Raw genomic sequence first — 25296 nt, forward strand, 5'->3', positions numbered from 1 at the left:
TTCATAGGTTTAGAAATGCCCATGCTTGCTTTAATGTTCTGCTGTTACTGTCTTAAAAATCTTAATAATTTTTGAACAAAGTTCCTACATTTTCATTTTGCATTTAACCCTGAAAATCACGTATCCATTCCTGCCTGGGTGGTAGCTGCCAGGGCCTCTGAGGGACCCGGCTTCCACTCAGGCTTCAAGCCCAGCCTCCACATTAAAGCAGAGACATAAACACACTGGCTCAGATTGCCACATCTCGTGACCCCCTTATTCTCTGCCACTGCAGCAAGAAGCCGCTGAGAGGGAACCACGCGTCTCCTCCTCTGAGGTCCTGGCAGGTGGGGAAGGGAAACCCCAGTAGGATCCCGCTGTGAGTTGCCCCCACCCAGACTGGGCTTTGGCTGCTCATAGACCCTGTTCTGTGGTTTAAATTCCACTAACGCAGTTTCCAAGGCAAGTGGGCCTGGCCCCAGGAAAGCTGTGGAAGGGACGCTTTCATCCCAAGCTGTGGTTCCTGCAGGGAGTGGCTTCCTGGCCATTCTGGACCAGATGAGAGGCTCTCATTTAGGCTGAGAATAGATGAGAGGAATGGGGTGTCTCCTTCAGTCTTCCTGGACCTGTAAGTGTCTGATGTGGTGTACTATTCCCTCTAGCTCTTCACTTGGCTTGGCCCCGTGTGCGTTGAGTCCTGTCCTGGGGCCTCGAGAGCATGGGACAGGCTGTCTGTCTTCAGGGAGCACTGGGGGAGGCAGACACATAAACAAACCCTCTGCCACAAGGAGATAAGGGCTCAATCTGGATGGCCAGTGAGTGGACACACAAAGCAGAAAACTTCAGAGGAGATGAACTGAATCTTGCTGGAAGGATAGGATTTCTTGTAGGCAGGGAAAGAGGAAGGGTATAACCAAGTGCCAAGGCCTGGCGGTATGGAAAGGTATGGTGTGTTCGGACAACTGGTCAACTTGGGCACCGCGGGGGGCTGGGGAGGTGCAGGTCTTACCAGGGCCTTGGAGTCCAGGTTCAGTCCCTGTTTGGGGTTAGCACTCAGCATCCCCAGGTGGTGTTTGGTCATAGCAGGATACGGGGTGAGGGGGCACCTGTGGTAGTCCCCTCTGCCTCCCACTCATTCCCTCTGGTGCCTATTTTTCTGCTTTAGGCAGAGTGGCCAAGAGTCAGGATGTTTACCCCCATAGGAGCTGAGTCTGCAGAATTAATTCCAGACTTCTCCAAAAAAGAAGCTGGGGTGACAGCTGGCAGCTTCCTGAAAGCCTGAGATCAGAGGAAACTCTGACTTAGAGAGGAGGGGAAGGAGGACACCAACTGAGCCTGGGTCCTGGGACGCTTCTAACCCACAGATCTAACCCACCCTAGCTAGCAAACACTATTTTAACAGCTTAGGGTAAAATTTACATACTATGAATTCACCTATTTTAAATATACAACTCAGTGATTTTTAGTAAATTTACAGAGTTGCACAACCAGTTTTAGAACATTTCTATCACCCCCAAAAGGGTTTGTTTACAGTCAATCTCCATTCCCACCCCCAGCCCCCACTAAACACTGATCTGCTTTCCATCTCATAGATCTGCCTTTTATGGACATTTCATGTAAATATAATCACATGAAATGTAGTATTTTATAGCTTGTTTCTTGCACTTTGCATTGTGTTTTTAAGATTCATCCATGTTGAAGCATGTATTGGCAGTTCATTCTTTTTTATTGCTGAGTAGTATTGCCTTGTACAGATATTCCACATTTTGTTTACCAATTGATAGACACTTAGATTGTTTCTGATTTTGGGCTATTATGAATAATGCCACTGTGAACATTCATGTATAAATGTTTGTATGAACATACATTTTCCTTTTTGTTGGGTAGATGCTTAGGAGTGGAATTGCTGTATAGTAAATGTATGTTCAACTTTTTAAGAAACTGCCAAACTGTTTTCCAAAGCAGCTATATCCTTTTTACATTCCTACCTCCAAAGTATGAGGGTGCTAGTTTCTCTATGTCCTTGTCAACACTTGTTATTGTCAGTCTTTTTATTTTATCCTGTTGCAGAACTTTAAAAAAAAAAAAAAAAAACACCCACCGATGCCTGGGCTCCAACCCAAACCAGTCAAATCAGAATCTTGGAGTTTGGGACCCATGCATAGGCATTCAAAACAAAATCTCCCTTGATGGCTGTTCCTCTCACTGCTTGGAGCCTTAGGCAGTGGGATTTTGATCCATCATATATCAAACCTCACTTGTCTTCACTCAGAGCACCATGAGGATGGGTTGGCTATCCATAGTGCCTTCTGATTTTTGTGGAATCAAACAATTACAAAGCATATGGTGATTCTAGAGTAAGAAAATGTACTTGTGATTTAAAAAAAAAAGGAAGAAACCTAATTTCAAAACATGAGGGATATATAGAGAACTCTTTGATTGCAATTGTATGTGGATAGCTCTGATCTAGCTCTATGTAAGAAAGAGCTGTAGTCAGCTGATTCTGGGAGTTACTGAAACATTATACTCTAAAGTCATTCATGGTTAAATTTTATATGGTTTACTCAGTTTTCTAGAGTGGTTGTTTCCACATATTTCAGGGCAGTTTTAAAAATACCTTTTTCCAAAACAAAACCTCCCTACTTTCAAAGCTGCTAATGTGCAGCAAAGTTGGGACGTGGTGATCTAACTTCAGGTCTGAAGTTCTGTCCTGCAGGACACTGAGAAGGAGTTCAAGCTGGCCAGCAGCCTCTCCCACGCCAGGAAACACATGGCTTTGGCGTGGGAGACAAGACACCCCCCAAGAAGGCACATGCCAGTCCCAGAGCAGAGCAGCCTTGCTGGAAAGCGAGGTGAAGGGGCCTGGGAGGGCGTGAGATAATCGAGTCCAGTTTCTGCACAGCCAGCTAAGGTCCCACGACCTCAGGGATCGCTCAAGCCTCTGAAGAGATTAGGAAAGTATGACATTCCTGGCTGCGGACCAGCTCCAGATAACCCAGGAGAAAGCAAGGAGATGGGTGGTACCAGCAGGAAGCACAGAATTTAGAGGCTCAGGGGGGATTATGGCCACACAGTCTGCCATAAAAGCTCCTCCTTGGGAAGGGTCTGTGGATGAGAACAACCACCCATTCTGGAATTCAACAAATGTTTATTGAACGCTATGTGCCAGACCCTGTTCTGGGCACTGACTAGACAGCCATCAATAAGAGTGTCAGGCTCCTGCCCCCCGCCCCCGTGGAGCTTACAGTCTACTGGAAGAAACAGGCAATAAAGAATTAAACAAACAGAATGACAGGTAATGATGGAGAGGGGGCCTGTCAGTGGGGGCGAGGATCAGAGTAACTATGCAAGGGTCTGTGTGTGAAGATGTGTCTGGTCCAGGGAAGAGTTAAGGAAAGCCTGAGGCTGAAGGAGCTTGGAAAGTTTTCCACAGTGGCAGAAGATGGGGTCGGAGAGGAAGGTAGGCAGGGACTAGATCACCTGGAGCGTTTCAGGGATCATGGCCACAGCATGGGTTTTAGTTTGTATGCAATGGGGAGGATTTTGAACAGGGTAGACAAATGCTATGATTTTCACTTTTTTTTTTTTTTTTTTTTGAGACAGAGTCTCACTTGTTGCCCAGGCTAGAGTGAGTGCCTTGGCGTCAGCCTAGCTCACAGCAACCTCAAACTCCTGGGGTCAAGCGATCCTCCTGCCTCAGCCTCCCGAGTAGCTGGGACTCCAGGCATGCGCCACCATGCCCGGCTAATTTTTTCTCTATATATTACTTGGCCAATTAATTTCTTTCTATTTTATAGTAGAGACGAGGTCTCGCTCTTGCTCAGGCTGGTTTCGAACTCCTGACCTTGAGCAATCTGCCCGTCTCGGCCTCCCAGAGAGCTAGGATTACAGGCGTGAGCCACCGCGCCCGGCCGATTTTCACTTTTTGAAAGATCACTTTGGTTGATGCAGGGAGCCTAGACCTTCAGGGGAAATGGCGAGGCAGGGAGACAAGGCGAGTTGTCCAGGTGAACGATGAAAATGGCTTGGACTAGCGTTGGTGTGATGGAGAGGGGTGTACAAAGGGGGGACATCTTTGGAGTTAGAGATACCAGGATTTTCTGAGCATGGGTATAAGAAAAAGAAGAATCAAGGACGACCCCAATGTTACTGATGTGAGCAGTGGGGTGAAGCTGGTGCCGTGATCTAAGAAGGAGAAGATTGGGAGAGAAGCAGAACCTGGTACTGGTACGGCGTAGGGGGCTGCTCAAATATGGATCTAATGGGGAGGAAGAGAGGAAGAAGGGCAGATGGCTGTGACGTCCTCATGATTCCTGGCTGGGCGTTGACAATCTTTGCTGGAATTATGTTGGAATCTCAGAGATTGCAGTATTAGGGCATCTTGGAAAAATTCAAGAGTTGGAGTGTATTGGCTGCTGCTTGTAACCTTTAGGAAGACCCTGAAAAAAAGAGACAGGCTTAGGCTGAAGATAGTGGCCCATCCTAATTACAAAAGGAAAAAGTCACTATCTCTTGTGGCCTCCTCCCTTTAGTTACTTTGAAATGTTATCATTGGTTTATGAAATCCAAACATCTAACAGCACCACCATGGCTTCCCCAACCCTTCCTCTAAACGATAGAGCCTGGGAGGCCCCTGTGAAGTGTAATGAAAGCATAGGCAGTTATGTGGCTCAGAAGACCACAGAGAAAAAGGCCACCATGAGTCAGAGTCAGCTAGCCAGCTGCAAGAGGCATGGAAACTAGAAAGAAGGGTGGAATAGGGAAGAAGAAAAAAAGAGAGGGGAATGAGAGAGAAAGAGTGATCTGCTCAAGGTTAACATCCAAGCCGAGATGGAGAGGCACCAGGAGTGGGGGTGCAAATGACCCTAGGCCCCTGGGGAAGCAATGCCTTGTAGGAAACCTTAGAATCCTTGAGTTTCAAACCTATATATGACTTCAGGGACCAGGTGGCTGGCTCTTTCGCCAGAAAAAGGAACTGGTCTTCAGGGAGGAAATGGGAAAGAAAAGGAGAAAGCAAAAGACCAAGTCTCCAAGCTTTAGAAGTCACAGAAGGTCAGACAAGAGCTTTGCTCTGGTGGAACTTAGAGGTCCCCAATCCTTTATTGCCCTTCTCCCCATTTCGCACTTGTCCAGCCCCCCATGGGGACTGTTGTGTCCAGCTGCACTCTGGAAACATATGGTCATTGTGTCTGTTTGGGGAGATGTCACCAGAGTCTTCTGGTCTGACATCTGCCCTCCTCGTACACCCGTCCCGCATGCCATGGGTTCTCTGTCACGTGTTCCCTGGCACACGCATGCTGCCCCACACAGGCACATGAGCCGCAGTGCTCACGGGCTCAGGCAGTGAGAAGGAAGGGGGTCATTTCTTGAGGGATCGCTTGGGTGGGCCCTGGGGGTGGGGGAGTGGTAAGGAGGGGCAATGGGCTCGATGGGCTCGTGCAGCTTCTCCAAGCCACGCAGGGATCCAAAGAAAACACAGCTGGAGACAGGGAGTGGGGGGAGGGAGCCAAGGCTTGGGCAGAAATCCAGCTTGGTATCACGTGGCCAGTGAAGTCTGTGTTTACTGACTTGGACCAGTTACGTCCTCCTACTGCACCTCAGTTTTCCAATCTGCAAAACAGGAGCAGTAATAGCTAACTCAAGGGATTGCTGTGAGGATTCCATGGGATAATAAAAAAAGAGAGACAACAGAGTGCAGTAGTTCAGAACATGGACTCTGGAGCCAGACTGACTCGAGCTAATTCCTTAACCTCCCTGGGATTCAGTTTTCTCATCTGTAAAATGGGCATAATGACATTTATCTTACACGATGTTATAAGGTTTAAGTGAGTTAATATTTGCAAAACCCGGCCGGGCGTGGTGGCTCACGCCTGTAATCCTAGCACTCTGAGAGGCCGAGGCGGGTGGATTGTTGAGGTCAGGAGTTCAAAACCAGCCTGAGTGAGACCCCATCTCTACTAAAAATAGAAAGAAATTAATTGACCGACTAAAAATATATATACAAAAAATTAGCCGGGCATGGTGGCGCATGCCTGTAGTCCCAGCTACTCGGGAGGCTGAGGCAGCAGGATTGCTTGAGCCCAGGAGTTTGAGGTTGCTGTGAGCTAGGCTGATGCCACGGCACTCACTCTAGCCTGGGCAACAAAGTGAGACTCTGTCTCAAAAAAAAAAAAAAAATTGCAAAACCCTTTCTTTGTCAAACAACTAGTTAATGCTAATAATCAGAGCCATTTGTTGAGCCTTTTGGTGTGTCAAGTACCAGGTTCACACTCTATATACTTCATCATTGTAAATCCTCACTGCAACCCAGGAAGGTAGGCAGGCACTAGATCATCCCCATTTTACAGATGTGGAAAGTGAGGTTCAGAAAGATTTAATTTTTCATTTCCTCTAGAACAGAGGTTGGCAAATATGGCCTGTGTGCTAAATCCAGTGAGCAGCCTGTTCGTTTAGATGTTGTATACGGCTGCTTTCCTGCCAGGGAGGTAGAGTCGAGCAGCTGCCCTAGAGATGGCAGGGCCTGCAAAGCCTAAAGTATGCACTATATGGCCCTTTACAGGAAAAGCTTGTTGACATCTGCTCCAGAAAAAGGCAGAAGCAGGATTTGCACCAGGTTGGTCTGGGTCCAAAGCACTTAACTGCTTTGCTATCTTGGTTTTTGGCAATATTGCTGTGTTAGGCACACCACTGAGGCTAGAAAAGCATATTTTCCCTGTCCCTTCTGTCTTCAAAGCCAGGAGTGAAAGTGGGATTTGGGAATTCTGATCCCTCCATCCCTCAAGCCAAGTGATGAGGACTCGGGGAGGCTGTCAAAGCCCATCGTGGGCTGCACACCTGCCAGCACTGCTTTGAAGTGTGAGGGTTGAGGGCACAATATGTTTTGGGGGGCAGGGGAAACCCATGCATTGGAGAGGGGCAGGCTGAGTGGGCAAGTCCCTGCAATCAAGGCCAGTGACTTATCTTCTCCTACCCCAGCCCAGGTCAGGGCTGAGTTGAGTCAGTTGAACTGAGGCTGACAAGGCGCAGGAGTTGAGGAAGGATCCTGGGAGGGTGTAGGGATCACCTGCTCCCCAGGGACATTCGAGGGTGCCAAACCAATTCAATCACTCAGCAAATATTTATTCAATACCTACTGTATGCCAGGCACTGTTCTAGGCACTAGGGCCACAGTGTTAAACAAAATTCCAGCTCTCATGGAGACAGACAATAAATAAGAAAGAAAAATATTAAATCATAATAAGATCTATAAAAAACAAGCCAGGCTAATGTGCTTGAGAGTAACTGCTGGATAGGCAGGGAGGGAGGGACTCTCTGAACAAGTGCCATTTGGGCTGAGGCCAGGATGACAAGGAAGATCAGGTGGAAAAGCATTCCAGGGAGAGGGAACAGCAAATCAAAGGCCCTGAGCAAGAAGAATTTGCACGTTTAAGGAACAGAAAGGCCAGTGTGGCTGAAGCTGAGTGAAAAGAGGTGAGTGATGAGTTGGAGAGAGGCCCCATCACACGCCTGGGAACCAGGGCATGGAGGCAGAGGGATGAAATGCCACTTATAGCTCATAATGCTATTGACTATAGCTAACATTTTTCGAACCCTTACTAAATGCAAACTGCTTATTAAACTCTTTCAATGTATTAATTCATTTAATCCTCACAAGCAATCCTAAGAGAAAGGTACTTTGATTATTCTCATTTTATAGGTGAGGAAACTGAGGCCCAGAGAGGAAAACACTGGCCCAAGGTCACACAGGTACATTTAGAACTCACTGGGGCTGTTGTGGGGACAGTGAATTGCAGAGGACAAGATCTTGTAAGAGACAAAAATGATACACAGATGGAGTTTGCATTTCTGTTAAGAAAATCAGAGGAGGATGGGAGTGGTGGCTCATGTCTATAATCCTAGTACTCTGGGAGGCTGAGGCAGGAGGATCACTTGCGGTCAATAGAAAAATTAGCCAGGCACGGTGGCATAGGCCTGTAGTCCCAGCTACTCGGGAGATTGAGGCAGGAGGCTCCCCTTGAGCCCAGGAGTTTGAGGATGCAGTGAGCTATGATGACGCCACTGCACTCTAGCCCTGGTGACCAAGAGAGACTGTGTCTTGAAAAGGAAAGGAAAGAGAGCTAACATCCATCCGGTTTCCTATTTGAGCCATGCTCCAGGAAGGTTACTAGAGTTCAAAGGCACATAAGCATTTCCTCCTCTGGATACCCTTAGCGCTTTCTCTGCTCCCCTCATACACTCTTTCTGCCTTGTTTGTTTGTGGTATGCACCCCTAATTATAACAGCTAGCATTTATTTGGCACTAATGCTGTGCCATATTCCATCCCAGCACATGCACTATGCCCATTTAATTTATTCTTGGGATAATCTTAAATTAGACCAGGCATGGGGTGGCTCATGCCTATAATCCTAGCACTTTCAGAGACCAAGGTGGGAAGATAGCATGAGGCCAGGAGTTCGAGACCAGCTTGGGCAACACAGCAAGATCCCATGTCTACAAAAAATTAAAAAATTAGCTGGTGCGTTCAAGGTTACAGTAAGCTATGATCTGGCCACTGCACTCTAGCCTGGGCAACAGAGCAAGAGTCTGTCTCAAAGGAAGAGGAGAGGAGAGGAGAGGAGAGGAGAGGAGAGGAGAGGAGAGGAGAGGAGAGGAGAGGAGAGGAGAGGAGAGGAGAGGAATCCAAAACCTTATTATTTCCATTCTAGAATTAGGAAATTGAAGCTCAGGGTGCTTAAGTAAGGGTCTGAGGTCATACACCTAAGAATTGACACCCTATGATGTGAACTCTGGTCTGACACAACAGTCTAAGCACTTAACCACTGGGCTATAAAACCCACCTTCCACTCTTCCATGAACAGTCTATGGGTTCCCCAATACCAGCCACAGAATGGCCTCAACCTCTAGTTTCCTGCTAAAGAGGGGTCATAATAGGGCTCACATGTTATCAAGGTTAAATAAGTTAACCTAGAACTAGGGCGACTAACCATCCTGGTTTGCCTGGGACTGAGTGGGTTCCCGGCAACAGTTTCAAAATGGGGAAATTCCCAGGTAAATCAGGACAAGTAGGTCATCCTACCCAGGTGAAGTGCGTGGTGCCAGCTATATGCTCAATGGACATCACCATTGCTTCCTCTTTCCTCTTCCTTCCATCTGACAACAAAAAGGTAGCAAGTGCCTACTCTGTGCCCTGTGTTGGGGTCTGGGAACCCCTAAGCAGCAGATGGAGGCAGGGTGGGGGAACTGTGCAGAGAATCTTGCTCCAAGAGTTCACCAAAAGATCCAGTCCTGTAGAAAGGCTCACCTGCCTAGGGGTGATTCCAGCTGCCTGCGTGGTGTTTCCTGGGCTGATAGCATTTGCTCGGACTTGCTTTCCCAAGTAGGAAAGGTTTTCCTCCCCTTATTATGGTTCTAGATCGTGACACAGACAGTGGGGAGCCCGTAGCAAAGCCAGGCAAGGAGAGGTCTTGAGATGATGTAGGTGGAAGGAAAGAGAAAACATGTGCCTTGGGCATTGACTTCGTGCCTGGCCCCGCGTTGCAATAAAGGCCCAAGAGGTCGTTCCTATCACGCACATTTTGCTGGAAGAGGAATCTGAGGCTCAGGGACCCAAGGGAAGTGACTTGCCCAAGACCACGCGGGAAGAGATGAGTAACTGGAATTTGAAACATGGCCACAGCGAAGCAGGATGGCTGGGGCTGAGCGGGCTGACTCCTGCACTTCCCTCCCTGTTGCTGGGCTTGGGTCCCCCACTTGTCTAGACAACGGCCGGGCTTGTCACGGGGCTCTGTACAGCCCTTTCTACCCTCTCGGCAGCCAGCGTCCCGCCCCGTCCTCTCCCAGCCCCGGAGGGAGGAGGGGAGAGCGGAGAGAGGAGGGGGGTCGGGGAGGCCTGGCTTTATAAAGGCGGCTGGAACAGGCCTGCCCGCCAGACCCCGTCGCCGGATCCCCTGCGCTGCCCGCCACCCCACGTGACCGCGCCGCCCCCCAGCTCCATCGCTGAGTGAGTTGGGGCGCGTCCCCATCCCACCCCCAGACCCTCGCCGAGCCGCGTGGTGCACTGAGGCCGGGGTGGGGAGGACAGCCGGAGAAGGAGGGCGCCGAGATGGGGGCACCAGGCAGAATCTCTAACGGGAAGGACTTAGGACCCGGGGAAGCCAGGAGACCGAGAGCCCGCGGTCCGCCGGCTAACCCCTCTCTTCCTCGGGCGCGGGGCCTAGGAAACCGCAGGCCACCCCCTAGGAATGCGCGTGCAGTCGTTGCCATGGCGACGTGAGAGTCCGCGCCGGCCCACAGCTAAAGGAGAGGGGAGGTTGTTAGGGGTGTGGGGGCTGGTCCCCTAGATGTCCAAACTCGTCACGCGGCGGTTGCACGGGGGTACCGAGGACATTCCCTCCTCCGTGCCCCAAGTCCTCTGGGAGCCAGAGTGCAAGTCGCATCGCCTCTCTGAGCCTCAGTTTCCGCATCTGCCAAATGGAGGCAAGATTACTGGTTCCAAGTTCCCCGAAGAGTAATTTGGAGGGTGACGATCCGGGCCAGCCCCCTCTTTTGGTTGGACGTCCAAGGAGGGTTTTAGTGTCCCGGATAACTCCTGCGACCCCACCCCACCCCCAGGCCCGCTCGCCATGGCCCTATTCCGGGCCCTGTTCCTAGCGCTGCTGGCAGGCGCTCATGCGGAGCTCCCGGGCTGCAAGATCCGCGTCACCTCCAAGGCACTGGAGCTGGGTAAGGCGCAGGGGCAAGGCGGGGGCGGGCGGGGGTGGGGTCGCCCCAGCAGCGGGCGCGGGAGCTAAGGGTCTCGCTGCTGCCTCAGTGAAGCAGGAGGGGCTGCGCTTTCTGGAGCAAGAGCTGGAGAACATCACCATTCCGGACCTGCGGGGCAGAGAGGGTCACTTCTACTATAACATCTCTGAGTAAGTGGGGGGCCAGGGGCGGGGCCTCGGTTTCCGGGGCGGGGCCTCGGAGGTGGAGGTGGGGCCTAGGAAATACGTGCGGGGTCTCGGGAGACTGGATGGCCGAGTGGAATGGGGGCGTGGCCAAATCGGTGAGGCGGGACTTAAACTGGATGGGACCGAAAAGATAAAGGCCAAGGCAACACCGGCAGGACCAGGCGGGTGGGCGTGGCCTAGAAAATGTAGGCGGGGCAAGAAGAAAGAAGCAGGACCAGCGGATGTGAGGCGTGGCCAGAGGGCACCAGAAAGGTGGAGTCAAGGAACCCACGAAGGATGAGAGTGGAGTCTAAGGCGCGGGTGGAGTTAATGGGAGGGGTGGGGGAACTAAACCTGTGGTTTAGAATGGGGGAGATAGTAGAATTGGGATATGGGGGGAGCTTAGGTGATGGAAGCAAAGTCCAATGACTGTTAAAAGACCAGGTCTAGCAACCCCAGGTGCGGGAGGGGAAGGGGTGCAAACAGGGGGTGCAAATAAGACTTCTGAGAGATGGGGGGAAGCTCACTTTTAACACCTGAGTCAGGAGGAGCTAATCTCTGAGCCTCCCAAGTCGCAATTGGGCACTTGAAGGGCAACAGAAGAATTCATTCTGCCCACCCCAGCTTCCCCAGGGCTGGCCTGGAGGAGGAGGGAATGAATTTCCCATGGTTAGGTGAGGTCCCCTCTTCTTGGCCCTGTATTTGACCTGAGGGCCTCCCGCAGGGTGAAAGTCACAGAGCTGCAGCTGACATCTTCTGAGCTCCATTTCCAGCCAGAGCAGGAGCTGACGCTACAAATCACCAATGCTTCCTTGGGGCTGCGCTTCCGGAGACAGCTGCTCTACTGGTTCTTGTGAGGACCCAGCACCCTTGGGGGTGGAGGGTGGGTCCGAAGGGCTGGGGGTGCTGTGGGGCTGTGGGCAATCCCTTAACCTTTCCGAGTTTCAGTTTCCTCGACTATACAATAGGAACAATCATACCCACTTCGTAAGGGTTGATAGGATTTGGTAGCATGTCTGATAAACTGTGCCTAAGAGAAGCCTTATTAAGAGGTATCATGATGTGTGGGGGCGGTGAAGACTCAATTAAGCTCCCAGCTGGGATGAACATTCCCCCCACCCCCCGCAGCTATGATGGGGGCTACATCAATGCCTCGGCTGAGGGTGTGTCCATCCGCACGGCTCTGGAGCTCTCCCGGGATGCCACGGGTCGGATGAAAGTGTCCAATGTCTCCTGCCAAGCCTCCGTCTCCAGAATGCATGCAGCCTTCGGAGGAACCTTCAAGTAAGCCCTGTCCCCAACCCCAGTGCCCCCAGTTTGAGTCCCACAGCCCATCTGCAATGTGCAATGCAAAGTGCATAGGCTTGAGGGTCAGAATAGCCGGGGGCAAATCTCAGCTCCACCACTTCCTGCCTGTGTGAACTTGTGCAGGTCACTGAAGCTTGGTGCCTCAGTTTCCTCATTGGTAAAATGGGGATAATAGAACCTGTTTTTCTAAGATCATTGTGAGAATTATTTGTGTTGATATATGTTCTAAAAATATTTAGAACAGGACCTGGCATATGATAAGTGCTAGCCATTTAGATAAGAGCAGTGTGAGGATTAATATGCAGTTAGGTGTGCACTGGGTTCTCGATAATTGGTAGTTCTAAATAATAACAAAAATAACAACATAGTTCCAGGTTCTGGGCTGAGAAGGAGACATTGGTCTGATTCTGGAAGAGGGTGAGGGAGAGAAGATGACAGAGTTATCATCTGGTGTTAGTACACTGTCATTTTTATTTGTTCAGCAAACTGTGTATGCTGGGCCCTGAGGATGCAGAAAAGAGCTTCAGACTAGCTGGAGGGACAAAACATTTGTTATTGGGGCCTGGGGAGAGACAGACCAAAAAAGTACTTTGAGGATTCAGAGAGTGATCTGGGAAGACTGCCTGGAAGAGGAAGCATCTGAGCCCAGATAGGGGGAAATGCAGGGTGGGAGCAAGAGGGTGGAAGGGAGGGGTGTCAGTAAGTGTATGCATGTGGGGATGCAAACCTCAGAGCAGGTTTGAGGAACTGGGGGTGGATTCATTTGGCTGGTGGTGGGAGAGGGTCTGTCAGGAGGCCTTGAGAATTAGGCTGGAGGAGAGACTTGGGCCCGGATCTTGGCAGATCTCCATGGAGGAGCTGGTAGTTCAGGCTGAAGCTGACCAGTCCCCACTACTGCTATTTCTCTGGTCACTGTGACTTCTCCTGGACCTGGTTTGGGGCAGGGCAGGGTCTGGGCTCACCTGGCTCTCCCCGCCCCCGCCTTGCAGGAAGGTGTATGATTTTCTCTCCACGTTCATCACTTCAGGGATGCGCTTCCTCCTCAACCAGCAGGTATGGGCAGTGGCAGGTCGGGGGGTGGCAGGGTGGGTGTGTCCTCTCTTTGAGAAGTTCCTGACTCTGGCCCCCACCTCCCAGATCTGCCCCGTGCTCTACCATTCAGGGATGGTCCTGCTGAATTCCCTCCTGGACACTGTGCCTGGTGAGTTGGCGAGGCTAGGCACTCTGGGCCGGAGTTGGTGTGGGGGTGGGGCTGGGGTGCAGCTGTCACGCAGCATCTCAGAGTAGGTCCCTTCCAAGCCCTGTGATTGAACAGCCCTTGTGGCCTCTGCTGCAGACTTGCTGTGTGACCTTAGGTAAGTATTAATACTCATTTCTCTCTGGGCCTTGGTTTCCTCACTTGGCTCACAATGCCTCCCCCTGGGGTTGCTGTGAGGATTATCTGAGATATAGCTGTCAAGGTCCTCAATGTGTGTTTGCTGATTGTTGGATGCCCATTTGTCTTAGCACTTAATAGGTGCTCAATTAATGTGGATTTCCTTTTCCTAGGCTGTGACCTCTGTCTACTGTGGGGCAGAGACCTTGTCCCATCATGCCCAACACACAGGGAGGGCATGGGAAGGGAAGGAGCAAGCAGGGGAAACCAACAAGGGAAAGGAATCCCGTGCCATCTTGTTTAGTGATTTGATGAAACCCCTGTAGTAGTAATAGTAAAAATAAAAATAATAATAGCTAACATTATTGAGCACTTTCTACAAACCAGGTACTAAGTGCTTTCCAGGCAAAACTAGTGTGACCCTCATAACAACCCTAAGAGGGAAGCATCACCAGTATCTCTGAGATAGAGGCCCAGAGAGGTTAAGTACCTTGTCCACATCACACAGCTTTGAATGACTTGAACCCCTCCCTGCAGTACGCAGTCCTGTGGATGAGCTCGTTGGCATCGACTACTCCCTCCTAAAGGACCCTGTGGCTTCCAGCAATCTGGACATGGACTTCCGGGTGAGCTGCCTGGGCTAGTGTGTGTGACCTCTGACCCCTCACCAGACTCCTTCCCTGTCCCCAAAGTTGCCGTTTTATCTTCCCAAAGCACAGCTCAGATGAGGCCACGCTCAACACTGGGAATGCTGTGGCTCCCGCTGCTGCAGAATTAGGTTCAGCCTCCCAGGTCTGGCATTTGAACCTGGTAGATCTTACCGGGCCCCACCCTTCTAGCTTCATCCTGCTCCTCTGCGACTATGTCCCGCACACGGCCTCGCTCCCCGCCTTGGCCTCTGCTCACACACTGCCTTTCCCACCTCCCCGAAGGAGCGGGACAGGAAGCTCTATGCGCCCAATTCACTCATTTCATCCTCCCACACCCCTGTGCGTCAGGTGCGGACACTGCTCTCATTGTAGGGACCTGGAGACTTACTCCTAGAGGTGACATCACTTGCCCAAGGCCACAGAGCAAAGGCCACACCCTTGTTCCTCCCAGGAGAGTGTGGCAGGGAGTTCCAGAGCCTGAAATTCAAACCCTGGCTCTGCCGCTCACCAGCTGCACCGACCTAAGGAAGTAGCTGCACTTTTCTGTGCCAGTTTCCTCATATGTAAACGAAAATCATAGGAACATAAGAAAGCACACGTTGCTATGTGGGTTAAAGGAGTTGAGCTACGTAAAGGGCTTAAAGAGCACCTGGCACGGCATAATTGCTATGTACAGTATGTACACACAATAGCTGCCATTACTGCCTCTAGCCTTCAAAGCCCACTCAAATGCCAGGAAGCCTTTCCTGACCTTCCCTTCTCCAGTCTGATGGCATTGCCCCCTTGCAGCACTCCGGCTGGCCTCCTTCCAATGCCTTTTAAGAGATGTGCTTGTGATTCCCCCAAGAACAGCTGCTAGGTCCGACTCCCCACCGTGGTCACCCCTCAGGGCCTGGCGTAGGGCTGGGAGATACCTGCTGTCCGTCTGGGTGCTGGGCCAGTCTGCCTTGCCCCCCTGACCCTGAGCCCCCAACCCCAGGGGGCCTTCTTTCCCCTGGCCGAGGGGAACTGGAGCCTCCCCAACCGGGCAGTGGAGCCCCAGCTGCAGGAGGAGGAGCGGATGGTGTACGTGGCCTTCTCTGAGTTCTTCTTTGACTCTGCCATGGAGAGCTACTTCCGGGCAGGGGCCCTGCAGCTGTCGCTGGTGGGGGATGAGGTATGTTCGGGCCTGCTTGTGGGACAGGCGAGAGGGAGCCCGTGATGGAGGTCCTGGTGACCCCGCCTCACCCCCAGCTCCCCTGTTCAGGTGCCCCATGATCTGGACATGCTGCTGAGGGCCTCCTACTTTGGGAGCATCGTGCTGCTGGTGAGTGTTGGCAGGAGGGGGCACCCCGCCTTCATGCCAATGAGGGACCGGGGAGGGCTGTGAGTGGAGGGCCCCAGAGGCAGCCGTGGAGGAGACAGAAGGCCAGGCCTCTTGCCTGTGGCCAAGTCCTCTCGCCTTGTCAATTTCCAAGTCTTATGGAAGAGGACTGCTGCTTCCTGCTCCGTCTCCTTCACGGAGCTTTTGTGAGGACTGGCGAGAACCCAAGCTGTGCAAGTGTAGGGCTTTAAGCGCGATTAACACCGGGTGTGCACAGCGGCTCACACCTGTAATCCCAGCACTTTGGGAGGCTGAAGAGGGAGGATTGCTTGAGCCCAGGAGTTTGAGGCTGCAGTGAGCTATGATTGGGCCACTGCACTCCAGCCTGGGCAACAGGCTAATAAAAAAAAAAAAAAATTGTAAATAAATAAATAAAAAGGAAAGAAAAGGGAGACCCCCTAGGTGTGGGTGAAGGCACAGAGGCTGGAGGCAGATCTGGAGGGTTTTGGAAACCAGACCAGTCTTCCTCTTTGCAATGTCGGGGTCCCCAGAGAGCAGAAGCTCCATCCCCCTTCCTTCCTCTTCCTCTGTCGGGGCTCTCAAGGGAACAGAGCTGGGGGACTTGACACCCCTCCCCTCTCTGTCCCCAGAGCCCAGCAGTGATTGACTCCCCACTGAAGCTGGAGCTGCGGGTCACCGCCCCGCCTCGCTGCACCATCAAGCCCTCGGGCACCACCATTTCTGTCACTGCCAGCGTCACCATTGCCATGGTCCCACCCAGCCAGCCTGAGGTCCAGCTGTCCAGCATGATCATGGTGCGAGCCCCGGAGCGGGTGCTACCAGCTAGGCGTCGGGGAGAAGCGGGCCGCAGACCTGCTGGGTCGGTAACAGCCACCTCCCCGCTTTCCCGCAGGACGCCCGTCTCAGTGCCAAGATGGCCCTCCGGGGGAAGGCGCTGCGCACGCAGCTGGACCTGCGCAGGTAGGCGGATGCCCGGGGACCCTGGGCAAGCCCCTAACCTCTCTGCACCTTGGTTCTCTTCAGGAGAATCACACCCACCCCACGGGGCGGCAGAGCCTAGATTCAGTCACAGCTGTAAGCCACTGGAGAGCCGGCGTCTCTTTGTGAATGCACACAGAAGTGGTTTGTTAAAGTGTCACCTCCTCTGCCTCTCTCACAACCAGAGGCAGGCAGAGCAGGTACTATGAGTTGAGCAAACTGGCCCAGCAAGGTTAAGTAACATATCCACCGCCACACAGCAAAGATGGGAAGAAGCTGGTTTTTGACAAATCTCAGCACAACATAGCTTTGTGACATTGAGGGGAATGATTTTATCTGTCTAAACCTCACTGTCTTCGTGTGTTAAATACAGTGAAAAGTAGCATCTACTTTCTAGGGCTGTGTGGTCCAGTAGGGTAGACATTAGCCACATGTGACTATTTACATTTAAATTAATTACAATTAGGCCGGGTGCGGTTGCTCACGCCTATAATCCTAGCACTCTGGGAGGCCGAGGTGGGAGGATTGCTTGAGGTCAGAAGCTCAAAACCAGCCTGAGCAAGAGCGAGACCCTGTCTCGACTATAAATAGAAAGAAATTAATTGGCCAACTAATAAATATATATACACAAAAAAAATTAGCCGGGCATGGTGGCGCATGCCTGTAGTCCCAGCTACTCGGGAGGCTGAGGCAGGAGGATCGCTTGAGCCCAGGAGTTTGAGGTTGCTGTGAGCTAGGCTGATGCCACGGCACTCACTCTAGCCTGGGCAACAAAGCGAGACTCTGTCTCAAAAAAAAAAAAAAAAAAAAAAAAATTAATTACAATTAGATAGTTCCTTAGTTGTACTAAGCCATGTTTCATTAGCCACATGTGGCCAGTGGCTACCACAGTGCACACACCAAACATTTCACAGAGAATTCTACTGGACAGTGCTGTTCTAGGGGTTAAATGAGATAGTGCAGGGCAGTGGTTAAAAGCCTTGATTCTAGAAGCAGTTTCTGTCACTTACCAGCTGTGTGACCTTAGGGAAATCACTTAACTTCTCTGGGCCTTATTTTCCTTATCTATAAAGTGCAAATCCTAATCGTGCCTACTCTTAGGGTTGTTATGAGGATAAATCAGTTGGTGCTGTATTTTAAGATATTTTAATATTTAACTTTTTAAACATGCTTAGTATTTGACAGGGAGTATGTACTTTGAGTTCTGTTCTTTTTTTTTTTTTTGAGATAGAGTCTCACTTTGTTGCCCAGGTTAGAGTGAGTGCCGTGGCGTCAGCCTAGCTCACAGCAACCTCAAACTCCTGGGCTCAAGCAATCCTGCTGCCTCAGCCTCCTGAGTAGCTGGGACTACAGGCATGCGCCACTATGCCTGGCTAATTTTTTCTATATATATTTTAGTTGGCCAATTAATTTCTATTTATAGTAGAGACGGGGTCTTGCTCTTGCTCAGGTTGGTTTTGAACTCCTGACCTCGAGCAATCCACCGGCCTTGGCCTCCCAGAGTGCTAGGATTACAGGCATGAGCCACCGTGCCTGGCCATTCTGTTCTTTTTTTTAATAAAATAAATAATGCCAGCAAAGCCATTGGCAGAAGTCTAGCATATAGAAATGCTCAACAAATGGAAAGTGGCAGACCTGGAGAAATGGAGACCCAAGAGGGAGAAATGACTCGCTCAAGGACTCCCACCTGGGAAGGTGTATAGGTGGGGTGCCTGCGGCTGAAACTCAGGGACCTCTGGGGGGCCTGAGGAAGGAGCTTCCAGGCTTCCTACCCACTGGGCTCACCGTGCTCATTTCTCTCCGACAGGTTCCGAATCTACTCGAACCAGTCTGCACTGGAGTCGCTGGCAGTGAGTTGGGAATGACGGGTGGGCGGGGCGGGGGCGGGGCTGCAGCCAAGGCAAGCCCCACCCACTTGCTGTCCTGTCCTCACCCGTCCTCGCAGCTGATCCCGCTCCAGGCCCCTCTGAAGGCCATGCTGCAGATCGGGGTGATGCCCATGCTCAACGGTAGGGCTGGGGTTGTGAGGGAGGAGGGGAGGAGGGGTCAGCTGGGCGGGCCCAGACTGAGCCAGCTGCTCCCACCCACAGAGCGGACCTGGCGTGGGGTGCAGATCCCACTGCCCGAGGGTATCAACTTTGTGCGCGAGGAGGTGACGAACCATGCGGTGAGTGGGGGAGTGATGGGGACGGAGGGGAGAGCCTTACCATCTCTCTGCAGCGCCCCAGCGCCCTCCACACTCTACAGCCTGACCCCAGCCTCGCCCTTACCAGCTGCCTCTTCCACTTGAATCTTACTCCCATCACACTTCTCCAGCCTTTTTTTCTTTTTTCGAGACAGAGTCTCACTTTGTTGCCCAGGCTAGAGTGAGTGCCGTGGCGTCAGCCTAGCTCACAACAACCTCAAACTCCTGGGCTCAAGTGATCCTCCTGCCTCAGCCTCCCGAGTAGCTGGGACTACAGGCATGTGCCACCATGCCCAGCTGATTTTTTGTATATATATTTTTAGTTGGTCGATTAATTTCTTTCTATTTTTTTTGGTAGACACGGGGTCTCGCTCAGGCTGGTTTCGAACTCCTGACCTCGAGCGATCCACCCGCCTCGGCCTCCTGGAGTGCTAGGATTACAGGCGTGAGCCACCGAGCCTGGCCACTTCTCTAGCCTTTTGCATAGGCCATGCCTTCCCCTTGGAACACTCTTTTCCAAAACCATGCCTACTCATCTTTCAGGTCTTAGCTAAGAGGACGCCTCTTCCAGGAAGCCCTCCTTGATGCCCAATCTGTGTTCCCGCAATTTCCATTTTAGCACCCTTTACACACAGTTATAGGAAGTGCCTTGTTGCTCTGCCTCTCCCACTAGATTGAGAACCCTTGAAGGCCAAGAATTCTGTCTCTTGATCTCTAAACTCTAGTCTTAGTAACTGAATAACTAATGAGACTCCCCTGTCTGTCCCACTGCACAGGGCTTCCTCACCATCGGGGCTGACCTCCACTTTGCCAAAGGGCTGCGAGAGGTGATCGAGAAGAACCGGCCTGCCAATGCCAGGGACGCCCAGGCACCCAGTGCCCCTCCGGCCTCCACCGCAGCCTCCACGGCAGCTGTCTGAGCCCTGAAGCCTGACCCTGGTGGCTGCATGCAGGACTCCGAACCCCCTCAGCCCCTCCCGCCCCACATTCACTGCCTGTAGTGCCCGCCCTAACCCCCAGTGTCACAGAGAAGACGGGGTTTGAAGCTGTGCTCAATTTAATCCCACAATCAGTCAATCCATCAATTACAGTCCGTCCACCCCCTCCCCCTGGGCTGTCCTGAGCTCTGTTGGGTTCTTGGGATGGGATCAGTGCATCAAAAAGGGCATGATTTAAGCAGGGAGGGGGCCGGGCCACTCCAGTCGGGGACTGCTGCAGGAATAAAGTGCTAACTTGCCCCTGGGCGATCTATGGGAGGCTCAGGCTGCCCTGTGCATAAAGGAGGACCTCTCCTCTCAGGAGAGGCGGAAGGGGCTGGATCAGGCAGTTGGGAGCTGGTCCCCGTGGTCATCAGTATGGCTCCTTGTTCAGGAATCGGGAGAACATGGTGAAGGCAGCTAGGGGCTTGTCAGTGGGGACCATGTGTCCGGCGCCCTGAGGAGCAAAGCTCTGCGAGATTCTGGCCCCACAGTGCCCTCCTGTAACTCCTCCTCCCAGGGCGCTTTATCCTCCCAGCCCCTCTCCTCCCCCCACAACCTGCCCTTACAGGAGCTAGGCGGTCACCCAGCATAAAGGAAGACAAGGGGAAAGGGGGTGGGTCCTGCTCCTTCCCCTCCAGCCCAGTTCCCCTCACCAGGCAAGGCCTACCTTGATGGTGAGAAAGGCAATGTGGGAGAACTCCTTCACGAAGCCAGCGATTTGCTCCCCGCTCTCCCCGTAGTTCACTAACCAGGGCCGGCGCTGCACCTCCATCTGCCCCAGCGGGAAATGCATCAGCCCACAGCAGCCCTGGCCAGCCCTGCTCACAGCTGCCAGCAAGACCTCGGGGGCCGGAACTACCTCCAGGTTTGCCCTGTCGGCCAGCCACTCCCAGGCACCTGTGCCCCTGCCCCGACACCCAACCTCATCCCTGGGCCAGGAACCCCTGCCTTACCTTCTGGTTGAGGGAATCCACAAACCACTCATCCCCCATGAAATTGCAGGCCATGTCTACATCTCCGTTGTATAACAGTATCTTGTATTTCTGGAGCAGGACGGGGAAAAATGACAGCTCTGGAACAAGCCCAGATCCCAGCCCACCCCTGGTTCAAGCACTACCCACGAGGGAATTCAAGAGGCCCAGCTAAATGGCATGAACCAGGACGGGCTCCTGTTTTTTGACTGCTTACTGCATGTCCAGAGCTCTACTAAATACTTTATCTATGAAGGTAGATTATTTTCCCATTTTACAGATGGGGAAACTGAGGCTTAAGATATTTAAGACAATTACCCAGGATCACATGGCTAGTAAAGGGACTTTCACCCAGGCCACGTGACTCCAAGGTTCCTGCTATTAACCACTGTGTGGGACAGAAGCTGGTCCTTGCCTGTCTGTGCTACAGCCTTGGACAAGGTCCTCTCCCACCCTGGACCTCTGTCATTGTAACATGATCCCACGAGCTCTTCTCACCCTAAAGGTCCCTTGACTGAGGCAGACCTGTTGGCCTACAGCAGAGCAGCATGGGGTGGGAACAAATCCTGCCAACCACAGGACCTTGGGCAATTGACTTCATCTCTCAGAATTCTGGCTTCCCCTGTCCTGGATGGAACTCTAAAAGGGGCCCCAGCTTGCCAGGCTGCTAGTGGATCTGGCTGTGCTGTCCCCACTCACCTGTGAGTTGAGCAGCTTCAGGTACTGGGAGTTCATGCTTTGGTAGAGACGGCGGTACTGTAGATTAACCAGGAGGCTGCCGGGAGCACAGGGGCAGGCCCCAGGAAGACCAGTCAGGGAAGAAAGAGTCATCAGATCAGACCCTCTCTCCTACCCCAGCCCCAACCCAGGAGGCAGACAACTGGGTCTCACTTCCCTTTTTGGGTGTGTTATTTCTCTAGGACTGACTGAGGAAAGCCTCAGGCCACCCCCATTTAGGAAGGTACAGGGACACTTTTTGGTTGTTACAGTGACTGGGATGTGATGGCATTTAGTGTCCAGGGGCTGACAGATGTGACAGTGACAGCATATGATAGAGTAGAGCATGCGCACTGACTAATCAGAACGGACCGAGTGGCCCCTGCTGTGCCAGGCATCACCCTTTAACTGGGTCACAGGAGATCTAAGCGGCTAGGGACAGTATCAGAGCGGGCATTGAGATGGCATCTATTCACTAAATACCATGGAAGTGATAGCTCTTAATGACCAGTGTGGCCACTTAAGGATGCACTGGCTGAGCATCAGCCACCTTAGGGGTTGGGGATGTTAAGCATCCTGCACAACAACTACTTTCACTGGGAAACCCTAAATAGACGATCCCTGGGAACCTTTCCGATGCCCATAAGCCCCAACAGCCTGCCACGCCACGCCACGCCACAGAACCTCACTTGCACATGTCCCAGCGGGGCAGCTGCTCGGGGATGTGGAGGGCCTTCCGCACGTAAGGGTCATTGAGGTAGGTGGAGGTGGCTGTGGTGTTGGTGCAGGGGGGGTCCATGCGCACCCTGTTCCCAGATCGCAGCAGCGCCTGGGGGCACACAGACGTGGCATCAGGACATTCACCTCCCTGCCCCTCCCCAGCCCTCCGGGAGGAAGCCCGTGCGTGCCCTTGCACACCTGATGCCGCGTCCGCTTGAGTGGCAGCTGAGTGAAGATGTTGCCCAAATCCTGGATCACAACGGTGTCGTCCTCGTACCTGCAAGTAAAGTCAGGGTATGGGCTTGAGCCTCCAGCTGGAGCTGGGCTTGGCCCAAGGGGCACTACGGCAGTACCTACCTTAAATAACTGGGCACCCCCCCAGCGCATGGGGCGTAGAGGTTGTAGATGTTGAGGCCAGAGTTGCCCACAATGCGGGACACTTCCTGAAGCTGCAACGACACACCAAGCCACCACGCTTTGTGGATGCTGGCTTCCTTCTCCACGACCTCACCCACTTGTTCCAAGATTTACTGCTCTCACACTTCACCTCTTAGCATCACCCTTCACCCACTGTTTGCACAAGTAGGGAAACTGAGACCCAAGGAATCTTTCAGACCTGGGTCCAAATCCTAACACCACTATTTCATAGCACTGTGACTGCAGGCAGTGACTTCAAAATTCATGACCTCAGTTTCCCCATCTGGAAAATGTGGACAGTATGCTCTCCCTTGAAGGAGAATACTGAAGATTAAAACAGAGTTCAGCACAATGCCTGGTATATGAGGAAGTCTTTGCCCTGAAAGTCACAGGAAGTGGTAGTGACGGGAAAACACGCACAGATGCGTGTCCCAGAGAACACTAAACTGCTAACAGGTGCAGGCTAGATAGCATTGGGGTTGGGGGACAGGGAGTCCCCAAGGAGGGGATGAGGTCCTGTTCTCAGGATAAGGGATGGCAGGGCTGATGCAAAGTGGGGGCAGAAACTCACATTGGTCACGCATTCTGGGTCTTTGTTGTCATAGAAGTTACACTTGTTTTGAGAGCAGCAGTGAGTCTGGAGGGAAGACCAGAGCCTGTAGGAGATTGGGGTGGAAAGTGTGTCAGCCCACAGTGGGCAAGGGGTGAGCACCCCACTCCCCATTCTGCCAACTTCCCATCAGGACCTGACCCTGGGGGGCTAGGAAAGATAGCACAGGGTGTGGTGTGGGGGTGCCAAACTTGGTTCCCAAAGCTGCCCCAGGGCCATAGAGGCAGCCCTCCTCAGTCCCTCTAAATTCTGATCTCTGCTCTTAGGGCTGTTAGCACCAAGCCCTTCCAGCAATTCTTGTCCCCACTTCTGCCCATAAACCAGACCAGGACCTGGCCTATCTTGTGCCTGGAGGATAGACCCGAAATCTCGCGACCTGCCCCACCTTAGAGGTTGCCCAACTGCCCTTGTTTCATACCTGTTCCCCAGAAGGCCATGGTAGTAGGCAAAGTAGACCAGGGAGTTGTCATTCTGCTCATAGGAGGAGAGCCCATTGCCCACAGCGAGCCCCTGTGAAACACCCAGGGTGCTCAGCTCATCTGGAGGGGGAAAAGGAGGAGCCTCCCCTGATCTACACCTAGACCTTCCGCAGTCTGGAAGCTGAAACCCAGGGTGGGTGGGTGGGGCAGGCCACTCAATGTAAAGAGCAGAGCTGGCAGCCTGACAGGTGAGCTTCCTGTTGTGGGAGGTGTGCAAGCAGATACAGGGCGGGGAGGTTCTGGAGGCTGGGATGGATGGGGACGTTGACCACTCTGACCTTGCTAACTGCAAAGCTACGGCCACAAGGTGTCACCCCCTTCCCTCCTGCAGCTGCTCTGCACCTGGAGGTTCATGCTGGGGTCCTGCATGACCAACACAGCCAGAGTGGGGATGTAGATGCCAGCATAGCTCTCTCCAGTCAGGAAAAGCTTGTTGTCCTTGTACTCCGGGAAGAGGCAGAAGAAATCTTTAAGGGCCTCAAAGTTGCTCTGGGCGACCTGGGGATGGGAAGATGGAGGGAATCAGGAGACTCTGGTATTTGAGCTGTAAAGAACCTCAGAAATAATGACACCAGCCCATCCTGTTGTGCAAGAGAAAGTCTCTTGGCCACAACCACATAACATAGCATGTGACAGAGCCAGAAATGGACTCTGAGGCCGTGCTGTCTCTCCCCACATCACGCCACCTTTGGAGAACCCAGCAGCCTGGGCCACACCTCACCTCAGTGTCATTGGTTGCATAAACCTTGTCATCAGAGTAGGAGAAGCCCACCCCAGCTGGGGACTCGAGGTACAACACGTTGGCAATCTAGAAGGGAAGAGGAAAGGAACTGAAGAGGGTCCCCCACCCCACTCAGGTGCCAGATGCCCCACAGGACCCACAGCCCCGCTATACCAGGTTCCAAGAATAGGGGTTGTACTCCAGGGTGATACCATCTGGCTGGATCTGAGGAGGAAAGAGATGGTCCAATAAGTCCCAAGGGCCACCATGCTAGGCCCTTTACCAGTGGGCAAACCCCCCTGGGAGGCACAGGCGGTCAAGCCAATGGGATAGATGGAAAAACAGGCTCAAGAGGAAGAAAACGTTTCTGGAAAACCACAGTCTCCATTCCCAGCCTCTCCCTTCGGTGCCTATCCCTTCCCTGTCCCTTTCTCGGGTTATGGAAGGAGAGCGCTGCTGTCCACTCACCAGGAAGGGGCCGTGCTCGGTGAGCAACCCATCCAGGGAGCTGCAGCCGGGACCCCCGTTGAGCCAAAGCACCACAGGGCTGTTCTCAGGATCATTCTGGGACTCCACAAACCTGGGAGGGGGTCAGGACAGGGTTGGCACAGGTGGAGGGACCCCTTCCGGCTCTGCCAGCTCCCGGGCGCCCTCAGGGGACTTCGGAAGTCCCCACCATCCGCCATCCACCCCCCGCCCCGCGCCGCTCGCAGCGCCCGCAGCGCGCGCTCCCAAGCCCGCCCCGGGAGGCAGCGCGGCAGACCAGTAGTGGAGACGCTTGGAGCCGGAGCCCTTGAGGTAGCCGGAGAACTGGCGGAACGACGGCTGCTTGGCCAGCCCAGGGAGGGACTGGATCTCGTCCTGCTGCGGGGCAGCCTCGCCTCGGGGCGCCGAGGATCCGAGCAGCAGCAGCAGGAACAGCGGCGACAGCGCGGCTCGGACCATCTGCGGGAAGC

At 52.8% G+C, this 25296-nt stretch overlaps 2 protein-coding genes and 1 non-coding gene across 7 annotated transcripts in view; 2 read left to right on the forward strand and 1 right to left on the reverse strand.

Annotated features, from left to right (window-relative positions):
• Positions 1–237: 237 nt before the first annotated feature.
• Positions 238–19831, forward strand: PLTP (phospholipid transfer protein). 4 transcript variants are annotated; one of them, XM_012742906.3, is made up of 16 exons: positions 238–326; positions 10592–10702; positions 10791–10890; positions 11630–11758; positions 12034–12189; positions 13203–13266; positions 13351–13414; positions 14126–14214; positions 15218–15394; positions 15485–15544; positions 16192–16356; positions 16455–16522; positions 18348–18390; positions 18486–18549; positions 18631–18707; positions 19502–19831. In XM_012742906.3, the coding sequence occupies exons 2-16, from the start codon at positions 10603–10605 to the stop codon at positions 19643–19645; spliced, it is 1500 nt and encodes a 499-aa protein (XP_012598360.1). In that variant the 5' UTR covers positions 238–326; positions 10592–10602; the 3' UTR covers positions 19646–19831. The 4 variants fall into 4 exon arrangements, with proteins under 4 accessions (XP_012598360.1, XP_012598359.1, XP_075867021.1 ...); XM_012742905.3 differs by having other exon boundaries at positions 270–358; XM_076010906.1 differs by lacking the exon at positions 238–326 and adding an exon at positions 517–607.
• LOC142861521 (small nucleolar RNA SNORA79) lies at positions 2167–2313 on the forward strand. Its single transcript, XR_012912746.1, has one exon. It is a non-coding gene; the product is annotated as a small nucleolar RNA SNORA79 (small nucleolar RNA).
• Positions 19765–25296, reverse strand: part of CTSA (cathepsin A) — a 42429-nt gene continuing 36897 nt past the window's right edge. For both annotated transcript variants that reach the window (XM_076010907.1, XM_012742907.3), the window contains 14 exons: positions 25104–25285; positions 24809–24920; positions 24515–24565; positions 24341–24427; positions 23962–24117; positions 23559–23650; positions 23102–23186; positions 22471–22562; positions 22312–22390; positions 22083–22222; positions 21376–21451; positions 20659–20748; positions 20373–20477; positions 19765–20159 (listed from right to left, as the gene is read on the reverse strand). In XM_076010907.1, coding sequence (XP_075867022.1) covers positions 20076–20159; positions 20373–20477; positions 20659–20748; positions 21376–21451; positions 22083–22222; positions 22312–22390; positions 22471–22562; positions 23102–23186; positions 23559–23650; positions 23962–24117; positions 24341–24427; positions 24515–24565; positions 24809–24920; positions 25104–25285 — 1431 coding nt within the window. In that variant the 3' untranslated portion in view covers positions 19765–20075. The remainder of the gene's footprint in view (positions 20160–20372; positions 20478–20658; positions 20749–21375; positions 21452–22082; positions 22223–22311; positions 22391–22470; positions 22563–23101; positions 23187–23558; positions 23651–23961; positions 24118–24340; positions 24428–24514; positions 24566–24808; positions 24921–25103; positions 25286–25296) is intronic.

Source organism: Microcebus murinus, chromosome 16, assembly GCF_040939455.1.
Source record: "Microcebus murinus isolate Inina chromosome 16, M.murinus_Inina_mat1.0, whole genome shotgun sequence".
NCBI classification, from domain to species: domain Eukaryota; kingdom Metazoa; phylum Chordata; class Mammalia; order Primates; family Cheirogaleidae; genus Microcebus; species Microcebus murinus.

Coding starts and splice junctions, on each gene's coding strand:
- PLTP (XM_076010906.1), top strand. CDS start 568: ATGAGAGGAATGGGGTGTCTCCTTCAGTCTTCCTGGACCT. Junction 15,395..15,484: donor TGTCGCTGGTGGGGGATGAG/GTATGTTCGGGC, acceptor TCCCCTGTTCAG/GTGCCCCATGATCTGGACAT. Junction 15,545..16,191: donor TTGGGAGCATCGTGCTGCTG/GTGAGTGTTGGC, acceptor CTCTGTCCCCAG/AGCCCAGCAGTGATTGACTC.